This window comes from Crocodylus siamensis, chromosome 1, assembly GCF_052110815.1.
Source record: "Crocodylus siamensis isolate JL-2025a chromosome 1, ASM5211081v1, whole genome shotgun sequence".
Classification (NCBI taxonomy): domain Eukaryota; kingdom Metazoa; phylum Chordata; order Crocodylia; family Crocodylidae; genus Crocodylus; species Crocodylus siamensis.
This window is the reverse complement of record NC_143395.1, coordinates 283,117,779-283,134,310: the sequence shown is the minus strand read 5'-3', so window position 1 is coordinate 283,134,310 and position 16,532 is coordinate 283,117,779. Positions and strand designations below refer to the sequence as shown.

At 44.2% G+C, this 16,532-nt stretch overlaps 1 protein-coding gene across 1 annotated transcript in view; it reads right to left on the bottom strand.

Moving 5' to 3' along the window:
* Window positions 1-16,532, bottom strand: part of ANOS1 (anosmin 1) — a 216,781-nt gene that overhangs the window by 102,784 nt on the left and 97,465 nt on the right. Inside the window, exon 3 of the mRNA XM_090064041.1 lies at window positions 6,658-6,720. Within this exon, the coding sequence (XP_089920167.1) occupies window positions 6,658-6,720 (63 nt within the window). The remainder of the gene's footprint in view (window positions 1-6,657; window positions 6,721-16,532) is intronic.

Sequence of the window (16,532 nt, the reverse complement as noted above, 5' to 3'; positions counted from 1 at the left end):
AAAGGTATTTATGACCTTGGTGGACAGTGGTTGCTTCTTTGAAGTAGCCTCTCTCCTGAAGAAGAGAACCATTTTAAGTCCTCCAAAGAGACTTTCTTCACTTTAGAAAAGTCTAAAGTTTGGTGCACGTAGGGTGACTGCCAGCTGTGACTGGTGGAGCACCAGTCATGTAACGTACGAATTAGGCTTTCTATAGCCTTTTCTACTAACATAGGTACCAGATGTACTCTGAAGCATCTGATGACAGGCTTAAAATAAATTGCCTCCCACTTTCTCTCTCACCTCCACTGAGAACTGTTGGGAGTTCTCCGTTTTGCACATGGGCTCTGACTTTGGCTTTTGCCAGTGGGTGTTTGCAGACACTAAACAAAAAAGCAAAAGTGGCACTTTATTTTAAACTCAGTGTATCCCTGCACTGAGCTCCACTCCTGCCCAAAAGAGGCAGCACATTTTTTTTTAACCATGTAAGCATCTGTAAAAATTGGGTGCTTTAGTGAGACTTTTTTGGTGCTTTTATCTAATAGTTGATTCAATCAGCTATTAGATAAAAGCTCCAAAAAGCCCCAGTGAAGCACCTGATCTTCAGAGATGTTGAAGAACCAGGTTGAAGTAACCAGTGTTTCTTCTGGTAAAACACATTGTTTTTAACATATGCAAGCACGGCTCATGGGTGCTGAGTGCCTACTATTTTTTTTTCGTGGATGCTTGAACCCAGAGCACCCACACAGTACGGCACCTGGTCTGGATTCCTTATTCTGAACTTCTCCTAACCCTGCTTCCCACCCTCCCTTACCTCCATGTATTCCTGTTCTTTTCTTTTTTCCCCTTGTGCTTTTAGTAGGCCCCAAAGGCCCTGTTCATTTGGAGCCAGGCTTGCAATAGACTCTATGGCTAAGTGCAAACATTCAAAGCTCCTGGCAGAAGCATTCTAACTTGTCATGCTTTACTCGAAGCGCAATTAGTTACAGCGGGAGTCAACCCAACAGACATTCGCTGTTCGATGAGAGAGAGAGAGGGCTCAGAGCCTGCTCTCACAGGCTCCTGGGAGTGTTCCCACATGCCTCCCAGGAGGCTGCCAGAGAAGCCCCTCTCCCTAGGACCATCACCCACCAGCTGGTGACTGTCAGCAGCATCTGGGAGGGAAGAGGGAGAGAACAGAGCCTCCCACCATGAGGTTCCCCCCACAGCTTGCAGGTCAGGGTCTGATGCAGGGGCAGGCTGAGTCTATGACGGTGGAGATTCCTACCCAAAAACCTTGTGACAGCTTCAGTCAGCAGCTGTAGTGCGGTGTAGCCTCACTTAGTGGGGCTGCTGCAGGGGATGGGCTCAAGGGTCTGTGTCTGTGGAGCAGCCCTGGCCAGATTCCCTTCCTTTGCAGCAACCTGGTCAGGCTGTAGTGCACTGCTGCCTGGCTGGGGCTGCTACAGAAGAAAAAACCCCAGAGCCCTTCCCCCACAACCCTCCCCCCACCCAGGGTGGCTGCAGGGACAGAAACCCACCTTCCCCACCCCATCCCTCCTCCAAGCTATGCTAGGGGCTGGGATCAAAGGCTGTCACTGATTTGGGTCAATGACAGCTGAGGGGGCAAGGCCAGCCTGGCACACAAGCAGAAAATCAGAGCTCTGCTTGAGGCTAGAGCAGCCCTGAGCAACACTGCCTGAAATAGCGGTAATCACACTCTAAGTTAACTCTCAATAGTTTCTGGCACACACACTCTAACAAAAAGTGCATTAGGTTACACCTCCATCCAGGGTTAACTTAGAGCAGGATCTGCCATTTCCAAAGTGCTTTAAGGCTGTTTACAGACATAACCTGCCCCCCTGCAAAAAAACAGGACTTTAAACTCAGTGCACCCCCATGCCAAGCCCAGCACATGCCCAGAAGAGGCAGTGCATTAGCTTGACCCAGCTCATCCAACATCTGTATAGAATGGACTCTTCAGTGTAGCCTTTTTGGAGCTTTTGGCTAATAGCTGATAGAATCACAATAAAAACACAAAAAAGCCCCACTGAATCAGGCCAAACTAATGTGTTTCTTCTTCCTATAAAGTGCATTTTTTTCCATGTCTGTCAGGAGACACTGTGCCATAAATGTCTGTTCTGTTACAGCTGGAAAGCATTTTCTGTGTGTTTAAAGAACATTAAGTGTAATGTCTATATCCACCCTATGCTCCCTATTTGGTTCCTTCTGTTAATAAAAAAGACAATCATATCAAACAGAAGTCTCCCTCCATAAACCTCTCCCTCCCTCACTTTTCCCTGAGCTGAGAGGCTAACTGAGGCATGATCTACTCAGGTTCTGCAAGCAAAGCTGTGAGTGCGCATTTACACTCACAGCTTCCCTCTGCTGGCAGAATCCCTTCCTTCTGCCTGCAGAGTAACACCAGCTCTGTAAGCAATGTAAGGCATATGCTGTCACAGGGAAACCATCAGAAAGTATGTGCTAGCTGACACAGGCTTTAACAGCTGATGCCCCTCAGCATGCATGGCATACTCTGTTGGTGCAGCTGCTATTGTAAAGCTATCAGAAACCTGAAGGCCTGCTGTCGGCTAGTAGAAGGTTTGCAATCTAGCTTGTCAGATGGTTTTTACTCCCGTAAGATGACAGGAATGGGTCATTGCTGGGGTGTTAGGTCAAAAAAAGGTAACATGTTGTTAAACATGTTCTGCTGTCACTGCAGTCCAGAGCTATGAAAGTGTCACTATTTTCCTCCTGCCTCTTTCCCATAATTTTCCCATGGAAGGATCTCCACAGAACTGTCAGACTGCAGTCATAACTATTGACATCATTATGATACCTAACTATAAACTGCCATGCCCTAGCCCCACCACGTTAGCGGCATAGGCTCCCTTACACAAACCTGATGGAAATCTGAACCACTGTCATGCAAGAATAACATCTCCAGAACTCTTCACTGTCTTGATCTGGGATCACCTAGTAAATGTTTAAGAAGGTCTTAACTTAAAGACACCTAAACTATCAATGTTATTGATCATGTAAATCCTAAAATGATCAAGTCGTGAAAACACAGCTTCTACAACATTCTCAGAAACCCCCATTCAGTATAAAGAACTCTTCCTCACACGTCTAGTCTCAGTAACATCAGTGGGCAAAGATGAACCAGACTGTTATTTGTAAAAGTAGTGATTTTTAAAACTTTAAAGCTCACTGTAGCTTTCAAATATTATGCTGAATCAAGAGCAATAGATAATACTCAACTGTAGGGAGAACTGCATGGGTTAATTCAATCAGAATGGCACCTTTTGTAGTTTACCTGTAGGCATGTAGCCAATTTCAAATCCTAAAAACCCACAAATTTGCAACTAGTTAATTAAAAACTTTTATAGCCCCCTGAGGTATTATATGTCCTCAAGGCTTCTCTTCCTTCCCTATTTCACAGCTCATTTTTTTTTCAGTTAGCTGCTAAATGTGCTGCTCTTCATTACTGGCCTTTGATGTTCTAAATTTAGCTTCAATCACAAAAATCACTAATCAGAGAGGAATGTTTGATTTTTTGTAGATACAATACAGTAGTATTTTATAAACATTTCCTTTTTAAACCAACCCCCAGCCCATATACAGACATCCAGAGATATAAAGCCACGGTAAAAATGATGTGGTGATGTGCAAGGATAGTGTAAGCTAGACCACTTAATTTACTTTAGTGTTTGTCTACATAAGAAAGCTGTACTGGATTTAACTAATGTAGGCTAAGTAAGGCCTTGTTCCCATAGGCATTATACTTAGTTAAAAACAGGGATCCTGGTTTTCTCTGCTAAAAAAAAAAACCCAAGTTTTGGGTTACAAAAGTAACCCCAAATCCACATTTCTCCATGATTATAGCCAGCCACTAATTTTTTTTATCACAGAAAAATATGGATTTTGGATTACTTAAAAAAACCTCCCCAATTTGAGTCAAAGATAATCAGGATCTTAGGTTATAACAATATAGTTATATAGATATAGTTATACCCAGCATAACATTATAATACACTTTTATTTTAGCATAATGTGACTTTTATCATTTTAGCTTAAATTCCTTCCACAAACTATAATTTACATTTATTTATTTATTTGATTTGTATCATCCAGATACACACACAATAACACAGTCATAAAAACAGATAAAACACTAATGAAACAATTCACCAAAGAATACCTAGAGCTTAACCATAGGTGAAGGGAAAAAAATTCTGGGAGGGCTGAGCAGGCATGTAAGTTTGTGGGGGAAGGGAAGGGGAGAGGGAGTCGGGATGGAGCAGGGGCAGGGGCAGGCCATGCACAGCCAGTACGGAGTGTGGGATGGTGCTGTGAGTGGCTTGTTGGGGGGGGGGGGAGGGGGCCCAATGGGGGAGGATGTGGCGTCTCCTGCTGTTGCATGCCCCTGGATCTGCGCATGGGGCAGGACGAGCTGCAGCTTCGAGCTGGGGCTGGACCAAGCTGTTCCCGAGGAGGGGTGGGGAGGGGTTGGGCCATGCTGCATTTGGGGCTGGTGACAGCAGCACTGTGAGGAGGGATTGGGGGGGCTGCAGCTCCCCCCCATAGCCTTCCTCCCAGCACTGCTGCTGCCCATCCTGAGCTCACCCTGGCTCAGCCCCACCCTGCCAGGAAGAACCTAGCACAGCCCTGGCCCCAGCCTACAGCTGCAGCCCACCCCATCACATGTGCAGATCCAGGGGCACACGCCCCACCCCGTGCCTTCCCAGGGTGCATGTAGCAAGCAGGAGCTGCGTCCCCAGGACAAGCCACTTGAAGGTTGGTCCCACACCCTGCCCCAGCTGTGCAGTGCCTGCCCCAGCCCCACTCCTCTCATTGCTGCATGTGTGCCCCTTCCCACCCCTGCTATGGCCACCAGAAGCCCATGACTGGGCTGCTTTGCAGCCTTAGCACTGCCCCACATTTTGGATGGATAAGCTCTGTACCCTCCACCCCCTTCACTGCCTATGAGCTTAACCCCACCAGCTGAAAGCCTGCCCATATAAAAATATTTTACGCCAGTTTCAAAAGATGGACAGGCTTGGGCTCTGGTCAGCCCCCAGATAGCTCCAAAATTAAAGGAGCAACAACATATACCACATGTTTTGGCTAAACGAACAGGTAGTATTTGCAGAGGGTTGTTTTTTGCTGACCATAGCAATTGTGATAGAGGATAAGGGAGGAGACAGTACTTATGTACATAGAACCTAGGCCATGGTTACAAAAAAAAAAAAATCTTTAAAAAACCCTTTTTAAATAATGTGTCCATAAGAGTGTTCAACCAATAAATTCATATAAATTCATAACTTATGTTATTCTTAAAACAAATTATTTCCTATATAGACTTACCTAAAGCCAGAAGTTATCTAAAGGGGAGTTTTAGCTAAACTACTACAGATTTCCCCATCTCCCTTAAAATTGGTTTTAAAACAGTTTGTTATGTCTGTAAGAAAGTAATTTAAACTGAATCACCGTAAACCACTTCTTGAAACAAATAAAGGCACATCTACCCCACCTCAAATCTCCTCTACAAAGCTATGTGGTACAGGAAGCCGTGCCTCCTCCCACAAGCTACTGCCTGAAAGAGATGTGCAGCACTGGACTTGTGCTAATATACCCATTCTCTTTTGAGGAGCTTACTGGTACACAACTAGAACTGTTCTGAAGTGGCTACCTGCATCTAATTCTGGACATAACATATGCAGTGTGCGCCTCATTCTGGAAGTCCCTGCATCCTCTTCAGGTGGTGTAGACATGTCCCAGGCTAATCTTCATGGGATTCCCACTAATTTGTTAAATCAGAGATTGTTTACACTTGGAATTCTTTCAGGAAAGCTATTCAGAAAAAGATGCTCCAGAGTAACTGTTCCTATTGTCATATATGGATGTTCTTATTCCAGAATAAGAATGTCTATAAATGGAATTGTTCCAGAATGACTATTCTGGATTAAATTCAATTTACCTTATTCTAGAACACCCTTCAGGGCCAGGTACAGACATTACACTTTTACTGGTATAAGTGATCAGAAATCAGTCTATACCCAAAACAGAAGTTCAGTACACAAAACCAGTCTATACATGTAAAAGAACAGAAGTTCAGCACACATAGACTGGTTAAAAAATGGTGAAACCTAGTATAAGATTTCCTTCCCACCCTCCACCAAAGGGTGAATATGTTCTGTTTGCTACTGATCTAAAACTTCACCGCTTACAGAAAAACACGTAACTTAGATCAATTCTTCATTGGGCTTTTTGAATATCTGTACCTAGCCTATGTAGACAGGCCTTTAAGCTATATTAGGATTTTAGGATGTATAGATACCATGTGTTTAAAGAATTTTTTTTGTTTGTTTTTTTGTTTTTTAGACATGGCCTGAAAGACTAGAGGGAACTATATCAGAAAAAGCAGCTAACAGAATGGCTTTAACAGAACTTTTTATATATTAAAAATTACTTGGGTGTTTGCTTGCGAAAGCAGGGACTAAAGTTTCAACTTTCAAATTGTGAAATTAATGGTTAAGTTACACAGATTTCTTGTTTTATTGTCACCCACACAAAATAAAGGAGAATATGGCACAAATCTTCTACTAGCTGATGCCTTAAAGTTCAAACCTTCATGGCAGTAAAAAACGTGAGAGAAAGCCAAAAACAGTGAGAAAGAATGCCTCAGGGCTAACATACCTCACAGAAACTTTGGCAGTGGTTTTTCTTCAAATCCCAAGATTCTTTGCAAGGCTCCAGGCACTAGGAAGAATCATAAAAAAAAAAAGCATCAGAAAGAAAAGTAGCATTCATAAATTATTCTATCCCATTATTTTTGGTTTGTTTGGCACATAGGAAACTGGACTACAGCAACAATGCTAAAAAATAATAGGCTTCTAAAAAAAACAACAAACCACTTCTGAGGACAACAGTGTGTCATAATTGCTGAGCAAGGTCATTCTGAACGATTATTAGATTACAGGAAATGTTTTCAATATTTCTTACTGGGCTAGGCAGTGTCTCGCTTATGTTTATAATATTGCATTGACCATTTGGTTGGATCTGAGTATTAATAAACATTACCTTCACAACACTGGATTATCCCATAGATCTTAGAGACAACGGTTATTGACAAAAGCACTCTTGCAAATTACAGAAAATCATGCATTGTTCCCCTCTGCTAAGTCTAAACATGAGGTTGTTACAATTTCTTCTAGCCTAGGAGGAAAAAGACGCATATTTTCTAAGGCTACAAAGAAGGACTAGCAGAAGAACTTTATCAATCATACTTGTGTTTTCTTCTATGAAGGACAATAGCATTGGTCTTGTAGCAGCTGTCTATGAGGTCTACCCCTCCCTGTTTGAATACCAAATCACTGCTTCCTCGCCTTTAAACTCTACAGTATAGAGTTAAGGAAGAGGCACAGAAGAGCATTTCTGCTGAAGAAGAAACAAAAAGAACTTAGCAGCATGGTTTAGGAGACAAGTTCCTACCAGTCCCTTTGAGAGTGGGGGCTCACTCTAAGAGGAGAACTGCTGATGCAGTCAGTGAGCTGTGCTGCCTGGCTGCTGAAGGATGAGTCTCTAGGGCCCACAACCCCAATGCAAACACTCCTGGCAAGCTGCCTAACACTCAGGAACCAATGTTTTGAATACTGTATCTACACAGTCATTAAACTCCGAACAAGAAAATTACACAAACAAAGCCAAACATAATACTTATATTTTTTGAGGCAAGAAATTCTTCTTTTAGTCTGACAAATGCAGAATTGAGGCACAGAGATTAAGGTTGCATGAGAAGTCCATGAAAAAGATGAGAATTTAGTGTAGTTCTCTTTCATTTTAGTCCAGAGCTTAACTACAAAGCCAACATTGAAGTCTTCTCCTTTGTTTGTATGAGGGCTAAAACTCTCACCACCTGAATGGCAATGCTGAGGGATGCCTCTCAAGGATAATATTGCATATATTTCCCCACTATTAGACACTCCTGTGGGTTTTTCCATAAAGAGGGTAGTGGATTCCAGACTAACACAGGTTTGGTCAATTTCTAGTAGCACATTCTACGTCCTATTCCCATTAACATTACATTTACTTTTCTGAAATGCATTTCATTTATTATATTTAAGAATCCACACTTTACATACTCCTTGCAACAAATGTGGATTAAAGCAAGTCTGTTGATGAATGCATGTAAATAAACAATCTGTTTTTGCAGTGCTCTGCAAAGCAGCTCTGGAGTCTCAAGGGATGTAAATTTCCCTCCCCACCATCCATCTTACCTGAGCATAATCCATTGGATGAGGCCAAACACTAGACTGAATATTTGCCTGTAAATATAGGATGTCTGCATATGAAAGTCTTGCAAAGGTCAAGTACTAGGATCAATAATGCCTAATAAGATATTATAAGATGCTACATATTTAGAATTTAAATAACACAAACCTGCAGCTAGTTGCAGACAACATTTGCTTTTCCATCCAAGTCCTTAGGGAACATTTGAAAAAAATTGTGTGCGTCTTGAAACTAAAAATCTGGATAACACATTTTCAGAATTGTGCTGAAACAAAAAGAGCCCAATCCAAAGCTCTCTAAAGTCAATAGGAGTGTTTCCATTGAGCTCCTAGACTTCAGAATAGTCCTTATGCTAGAGAAGTGAGTATACAATTTTATTTCCTTTTTTGCCTACACAAGAACTCCAAATACATACCTAAAACTCTCAGGACAAAAGTATTCCTACACAGAATACCCCTGTTTTCTAGGTTATTGTAAATGCCTGCCTGTAAAGGACACTGAAAGTCTTCTCCCCAAGACAAGTCAAAATTTATATTACAAAACAGTAGTTTTCAATTTTGTTTTCCATTATAGAAAGGCCTGAAGGCATTACCACCTCTTCCCAGAAACTGGGAGATGACAGATCTCCAATGAATAGCAAGGTTTTGTCGGAAATGATTCTGAAGATTAATTCAGTAGATGGCACTGTTCCCTTTGAGCCACTGCTATAACAGTTATCAAGTGTGGTGTTAAAAGAAACTGTACTCCTGGAAGAGGGTAGATCCTGGATGAGATATCAAATTGAAGTAATTGCAACTTGTTGTAGTCATAAAGAATGAAGGGAACTCTTCACAAAATGAGGGTCTTAACCCAGCTGGCTTTGCATAATTCACTCTTAGATAACCACATTATACCTGTTAACATAAACTTCCAGTTAATTTAGCTGTAGAATGCCAGTTGCCATATTTCACCACAGAAAATCATCCTCTGAGCAGTAACTGAACTGATACCAGTATCTGATGGCCTTCAAAATGTAGTACATAATAAGGTTAAAAATTCTATTAATATAAATCTTGTTAGTAATCACTCTATGTATAGTCAAAAACAACAACTTAAGCAGGATGCATCTCTAAGCAAGAAGAATTATTGCTGCTTTAGTCGATTTTGCTTCCCTATTCTCCTTTACTGTATTTTTAAATTTATTGCAGCAATTTTTTCTTTGTCCTGAAGGATCTTCTCTGGTGTGGATTTTTTGAAATGTAAATAAATTTTGTAAATATTCAAAGCCACGTGTTAACCTAATACTTTTCATATTTATTTAAGGAATGGATTTTCAAAGGTAGTCAGCCTCAGCTTATCTGTGAGAGTTGTACCTTTGACCAGAGGCAGGAGAGCAAAGCCAACACAATAATTTGGAAAATCTGACTGTTTACAGACATTATACTTTTACTGGAATCAGTGATCACAAACTGGTGTCATAACAGCAGTTCAGCACACAAAGCCTGTCTGTACCTGTAACAGAACAGAAGTTTGGTGCACCCAGACAGGTTTAAAAATGGCAGAACTCAGTCCAAGATTTGCTCCCCACCACCAAAGGGCAAATATGTGTTCTGTTCACTACTTACCTAAACTACGCCCCTTACAGAAAACTGCATACTTTAGAACGATTCCACCTCGGGTTTTTAGTATGCCTGTACCTAGCCCTAGTACATGCGTGTCCATGTGTCATTTTATGCCATATTTTTGTTCCATGAAGCTGCTTAGTGTCTCAGAGGGGTAACTGTGTGAAGTGTAGATAATAACAAGAATGTTATCCAACAGTTGTAGCTTAAATATTGCCTTACAAATATGTGCTCCTTAAGGAAGCTGGAAACCTAGGCCACATCCAGATGAGTAGTCGTGTAGTACAGTCATATAAACACACAAGTATTTTCCATGCTGCATGGGAGTACTGTGGGGAGCGGGGAGGAGGGGATGGTTGACACCTGGATATCCAGTAGGGCTGCACGAAACAACACTGTTTCGTTTTGACAGCTGTTTCACCATTTCAAAGGGACAGTGTTTCGTTTTGTTGTTTTTTTTCATTTCGAAGCGCTATTCCGTTTCATTTAATCAAAACTGTTCTGCTGCTTCGACGCATTTTGATGTTTCGCCCATAGGCTATATTGGGGAAACATGAAAATGCCTGTAACTTTGTCATTTCTTGCCTGATTAAGATGAAAATTCTAGGGATGGTAGCCTCTTCTGAGTGCACAAAGCCTGCCAAATTTCAAGATGACAGGTGCAGGGGTTTCTGGGAAACTGCACCTCAAACTGCTAAAAGCAAAACTTGTGTCACTTGCCAGCAGCAGCAGCCTCCTATCATTCAGCATGCAGATCTGAAGGCCTGCACCCCCAGGAGGGCTGTGGGGCTGTACCAGACTTCTCCCAGGGGTGTGGGACCCTGGATGTGTGCTCAGGATGACAGGAGGCTGCCGCTGCTGCCTGGGACCAGTGTTGGGGGCAGCCCACACCCAGCACCAGGAAGACTGCAGCCCCAAACAGCAGCAGCAGCAGCCACCTGTCATCCCAAGTGCAGATCCAGGGGATTGCACTCCCAGGAGGAGTCCAGCATCACTAGAGGGGCAGGTTGAGCTCTGTGGGGCTGACAGAGCTGCTCAGAGTGCAACCCTGGCTCTCCCTGCCTCCTGCCACAAGGCTGCAGCTGTCAGCCCCATGGAGCTCAGCCCAGCAGCGAGAGGTGGCGGGAAAGCCAGTGGCAGAGCTGCTTGGAGCACAGCCCTGGAGAGCAGAGCCCAGCAGTTGGAGGCTCCAGAGCCCCATGGAGCTGAGCCTGGCAGCAGGAGGTGGGGGAGATCCACCGGGCAGGGCTGCACTCGAAGCCAGGGCTGTGCTCCGAGCAGCTCTACCACTGGCTCTCCCTCTGCCTCCCACCGCTGGGCTGAGCTCTGTGGGGCTGGTGGAGCCACTCGGAGTGCAGCCCTGGCTCCAAGTGCAGCTCTGGTGAGCACAGCCCAGTGGCTGGAGGCTCCACAGCCCCACGGATCTGGAGCTTGGCATCAGGAGGTGGTGGAGAGCCACTCACCAGAACTGCACTCGGAGCCAGGGCTGCACTCTGAGTGGCTCCACCACTGGTTCTCCCACCACCTCCTATCACCAAGCTGAGCTCTGGCTCTGAGCATAGCCCTGGCCAGTGGCTCTTCCCTGCCTCCTGCCACCAGACTCAGCTCCGTGGGGCTACAGAACCTCCAGCTGCTAGGCTGTGCTCACCAAGGCTGTGGTCCGAGTGGCTCCACCAGCCCCATGGAGCTCAGCCTGGCGGCAGGACAGCCAGTGGTGGAGCCACTTGGAGTGCAACCCTGGGTCTCAGCACAGCCCTGGACAGTGGCTCTCTCCTGCCTCCTGCTGCCAGGCTCAGTTCTGTGGTGATGACAGAGCCACTTGGAGTGCAGCCCAGTGGCGGGAAGTGGAGGAGAGCCAGGGCTATGCTCTGAGCAGCTCTGCCAGCCCCACAGAGCTGAGCCTGGTGGTGGGAAGCAACAGGAAAGCCAGTGGCAGAGATGCTTGGAGTGTAGCCCTGGCCAGTGGCTCTACCCTCCCACCACCAGGCTCAGCTCTGTTGGGCTGCATGGCCTCCCACCACCCGGCTATTCTTCCCATGGTTGAGCTTGGAGCCAGGACTGAGCTCCAAGCAGCTCCACCAGTCCCATGGACTTAGCCCAGTGGTGGGAGAGCCAGTGGCAGAGCTGCTTATCACCAGCATAGCCCTGGTGATAACAGCCTGGTAGCAGGAGGCTCCACAGCCCCACAGAGCCAAGCCTGGCAGCAGGAGGTGGGGAAGAGCCACTGGCCAGGGCTGCACTCAGAGTGGCTCTGCCTCCTGCCTCTGGGCTGAGCTTCGTGGGGCTGGTGAAGCCACTTGGAGAGCAGCCCTGGCTCTCCCCCACCTCCTGCCACTGGGCTGCTTCAAAGGTCAAAACGTTTCAGAATTTTCAAAACATTTTGAGTGCCCTCGTTTCATTTTGAAGCTGTTTCAAAGTCTTTTGTTTCATTTTGATTTCCCTGTTTCAAGTTCAAAATGTGTCTAAACAGCTCCAAAATGAAACACTCATTGAAATTTCACGCTTCCCTAATATATGTGTGGTCAAAAAAACCTGTACAAAAAAAAAAAAAAGCAGAGCGGCATGTGTGAGGGCAGCATGTGCCACTTAAAACTGGAGCCACACTACAGCTGCTGGCCAGGCTCTGAGTGATAGTATCACAACCAAGTGGTGCTTGGTGCTCCTGCTGCAGCCACAGGAGCCTCCCAAGTCCCCAGGCAAAGCTTCTGGGGCCAGCCCAGTGCTGGCCCCAGCCTTCCTTACCCCCACCCAGTGTAACCTGCTATGCACCAGTGGGTGCGTGGCACAGGTGTTCCCTGGTGACAAGCAGTGGTGGCACAAGGCATCCCGTTGCTAGTTGTCCACAGGGAACCAAACGTTTACACTCATGTGGATGCTGCCATAGGGTTTAAATATACTGTACTTTTTTTAAAAAGTAGATTTTGCTATCTTAAGATATTTAAGTGTAGGTTCCAATGATCAGTTACTGAAAAAAGATAATTTGGGATTATAGAACTCATATTAATCATAGAACGCTTTCCCAGACAGCCCAGAATTACTGTATTTCACCACAGTATGGGTCAATGCCCAGTTTTCTGATGCAAAAAGTTAGGATTTTCATAGACGCTGTGTATAAGGCATGGCCGGGCTCAGTGCTCGGCTGGTGTGGTTCCATCCCCTGCAAGCTGTGCTGTCTGGACTATGTCAACCGAGCACTGAGCCCAGCTCCATCTGCTGCAGGCACAGCTGCTGAGTGCTGAGCCCAGCCCCATTCCCTGTGAGCGGTACTTGGCTCATCAGCGCCATTTGCAGCAAATGGGGTCCAGCATAGCACTCAACTGGTACTGCCCCATCCCCTGCAAGCCTGCCACTGCTCACAGGGGATGGGGCCACACTAAGTGAGCATAGAGCCTGGCCCCATCTGTCCCCTGAGAGCAGCACTGGACTCAGTGCTCAGCTCATGATATGCCATTCTTAGGGAACAGGGACAGGGACAGGCTCAGTGCTTGGCTGGTGCGACCCCATCCTCTGAGAGTGGCACCAGGTTTGGCACTCGGCTGGTGATGCGCCAATCTCGGGATGGGAACAGGGACAGGCTTGGTGCTTGGCTGCTGTGAATCCATCCCCTGCAAGTGGCTCTGGTGCAGCCCAGGCAGCAGCACTCGCAGGGGATGGGACCACACCAGCTGAGGACCAAGCCCAGCTGACCCTAGCCCCATTCCCATCCATGCTCCAACCCCATCCCCTGCAAATGGTGCTGAGCTTGGTGCTCAGCTGGCACAGCCTCACCCCCCCACAAGCAGTGCTGCCTGGGCCACACCAGCCAAGTATCGAGCCTGGCACTGCTCACAGGGACTGGTGACACTGTGTATAAGTCCACGGTGAAATTTAAGAGTTAAAGATTGGGCTGCAAACCTCAATTTATACACTGTGAAATACGGTAGCTGAATAACAGCAATGTTTATCAGATGGTAAACTACAACTTCTCAGTCAGATAGAGAAGTCTATTTCTAGGCTGGATATTATTAAAAACTTTCCTGCATCCAGAGCCAAATATCTCTGCCCAAAGGAACAATGAGCAAATGCCTTTTTAATCTGTACCATGGTTATAAATACCGTACAGAAACTGAAATAAGATTGGAGAAAGACTAGCTTGATTATAGATGTTTTGTGGAGATTTGCCAATTATAAATTGCAATCAAAAATGTTACATTCCATCAAAAAATCTGTTCTTTTTTACTAAAATAGTACACTGTTTTGGCTTCAAGGCAGTAAACGTCCAATTGAATACTTATGCAATTAAAAACAAAAAAACAAACAAAAAAAATCACTAAGACTTAGTATGCAAAATTTGGTCCAATGCAGTAGATACAAAATTTCATAGCACAAATCCCATTTTCTCATGGACACTCTGAGGCAGTCACTTAGCTTGTTTACCACATAAGAGCCTTTTTATGTAGATTGTATTGTTGAAACTTTTCGCATGATAAGACTGAATAAAAGCATCAGCAGTACTCATAATTTAAAACACAAGCTGGCTGACTGAAGCACACATATGGACATAAACCATCTTTCATTAGGTTTATGGTATATTATTCCAAATGACCCAACCACACATGCAGTAATCCTTCCACATTCAATTCTCCAAGAGAAGTACCTCAGTTGTAAGTGCCAAAAGAAAAAAAAAATTGTTTGATTAAAAGACTAACTTAGGGTTCCTTGTCCCTGTCATGCTTGAGACACAAAATGAAGTTTGTATTGGCAATTATGCACTTAGACAAAACTTTGGCATAAGTTCTAAGCACTATGTCTGTAAGGAAATGTGTTTGTCTGTTATCTGGGTCTACAAGGAAGAAATAGTTTCATCTTTCTCCCAAGCTTAATCACAAGGTTCTGCTTTTACATGAAATCAGCTTGTTTGAATTGTGTATACACTGTACTAACATAAAAAAAACACAACACAACACTTCTTGGTTATAAAACTGAGATTATAGGCAGTGTTTCCATACTGCTTTAAAGATTCCTGTACTAATTTTAAACCTTCTTCTAATGTTGATTACTTACCCAACACTAATTAAAGTGGGCAGATCCTCAACTGGCATCGAAAGGCATAATTCTATTTAAATAGTATGTAAAGCTGATGTTTGCAGGGGAGATCTAGGGGGCATGCAGTGATGAATCTGCACACACCCTGCCCCCCATCTTTGATTCCTGCTTCAACCAAACTTTAAAACCAACTGCTTGGAAGAGGCAGCCTCATTTTTATTCAGGCAGGGCTGAGAGTCTCAAATGACTTCCTGACTCATTGTCATGCCCCTGATTCCTGTTGACCTCTCTCTACTCCAGAGGTGTTAACAACCCTCTATCCTTTTTAATGGTCTCAGTTTTCTACTATTCAAACTATCCTTTCTTTTGCAATTTTGCTGCCTGCCTATCATTCTTGTCTCTCATCCAATAAGCCTACAGAGTGTTTTTAGTTCTAGATATAAACCTTAACTCAAGTGTCCTAAAGTTAACTCAGGTGTAAAGAAGACTGACAGTGAAGTTAAGAGACTCAAGAATGCTAGATTTTGTTTTATGAATCTGAATAATAGATATACATTGAACACTAATGAAACATGACTAATGAGACTAATGCCTTTTGACTATTTTTTGTCTAATTGGTGTAGGGTTTTTTAAACTTTATATATAATCTAGCAAATTAGTGCACATTCCAATAGTTATATTAGTGTACTACTAGTGTATTAGTAACATATCCAGTTTCTCTTTAACTGGAGAAAAATATTTGTTGTTTCATGAGCTATGATGTGCTACACCATCTACCCCCCATTTTCAAACTCCTAGATCTACTCATGGATGTTTGAATGTAGAAAAACCTAGACTAAAATCAGCTGAATTAAGGCTTTTACAGAGCTGTTTCTCATGCAATTTGGCAGTGGCTAGGAAAGAGTAAACCCTGTTGCAAATAGGGCATGAGGCTGATGAGCAGACACTTTCCTCCCAACCAGTGTGTGTGGCTGGAGCCTCTAGCCCCCTGCCAGATGCATGTCCAGCTGCACAGCATAGTGGCATTTTAGAGACTGCCAACCTCCACATCTCCCATTCTCTTTTTTTCTTCATTCCCCAAACAAGGTATGTTTCTTATTCAGGACAGTGTGGCATGTGAATAATATGGCATCTTTTGTGGGGCACTCTCCACTGCTCTGTGCCACTGTGGAGGAAAAAAAAAAATCACTTAACTGAGTCAAAAGATGGAAAAGAATACATCTGCCTAGGGCTCCTTCTCATGCAAGTACCCTAACTCTGAGATAGTGGCATCAAAATCATTCTTCCTCTCCACCTTCTGCAGGAAAGTTTGAATTCTTTTCTGTACAGCGGTATAACTTTGGCAAGAAAGGAATGAGAATGCTTCACAGAGAGGAGCCTGGTGGGGAGGGATCCCTACTGAGAAATGTGGTGGGTTTGACTTTCCTTAGGCTAAGATAGGAACTGAATCCAAGTGTTGTTCCCATCCAAGTGCTCCAACTCCTACGTGATTATATAAGAGGTAGGGCTGCCAATGCTACCAGATAGCTTAAAAGGCTTGCCCTGTTCACTTCTTTCTTCACTTCACTTCTTGAAAGACAGTTTGTAGACACCAATCCTTGTGAGCATTGTAGATGGCAGAACCACAACAGGCAAGATGCCTAAAACTCTGGAGCA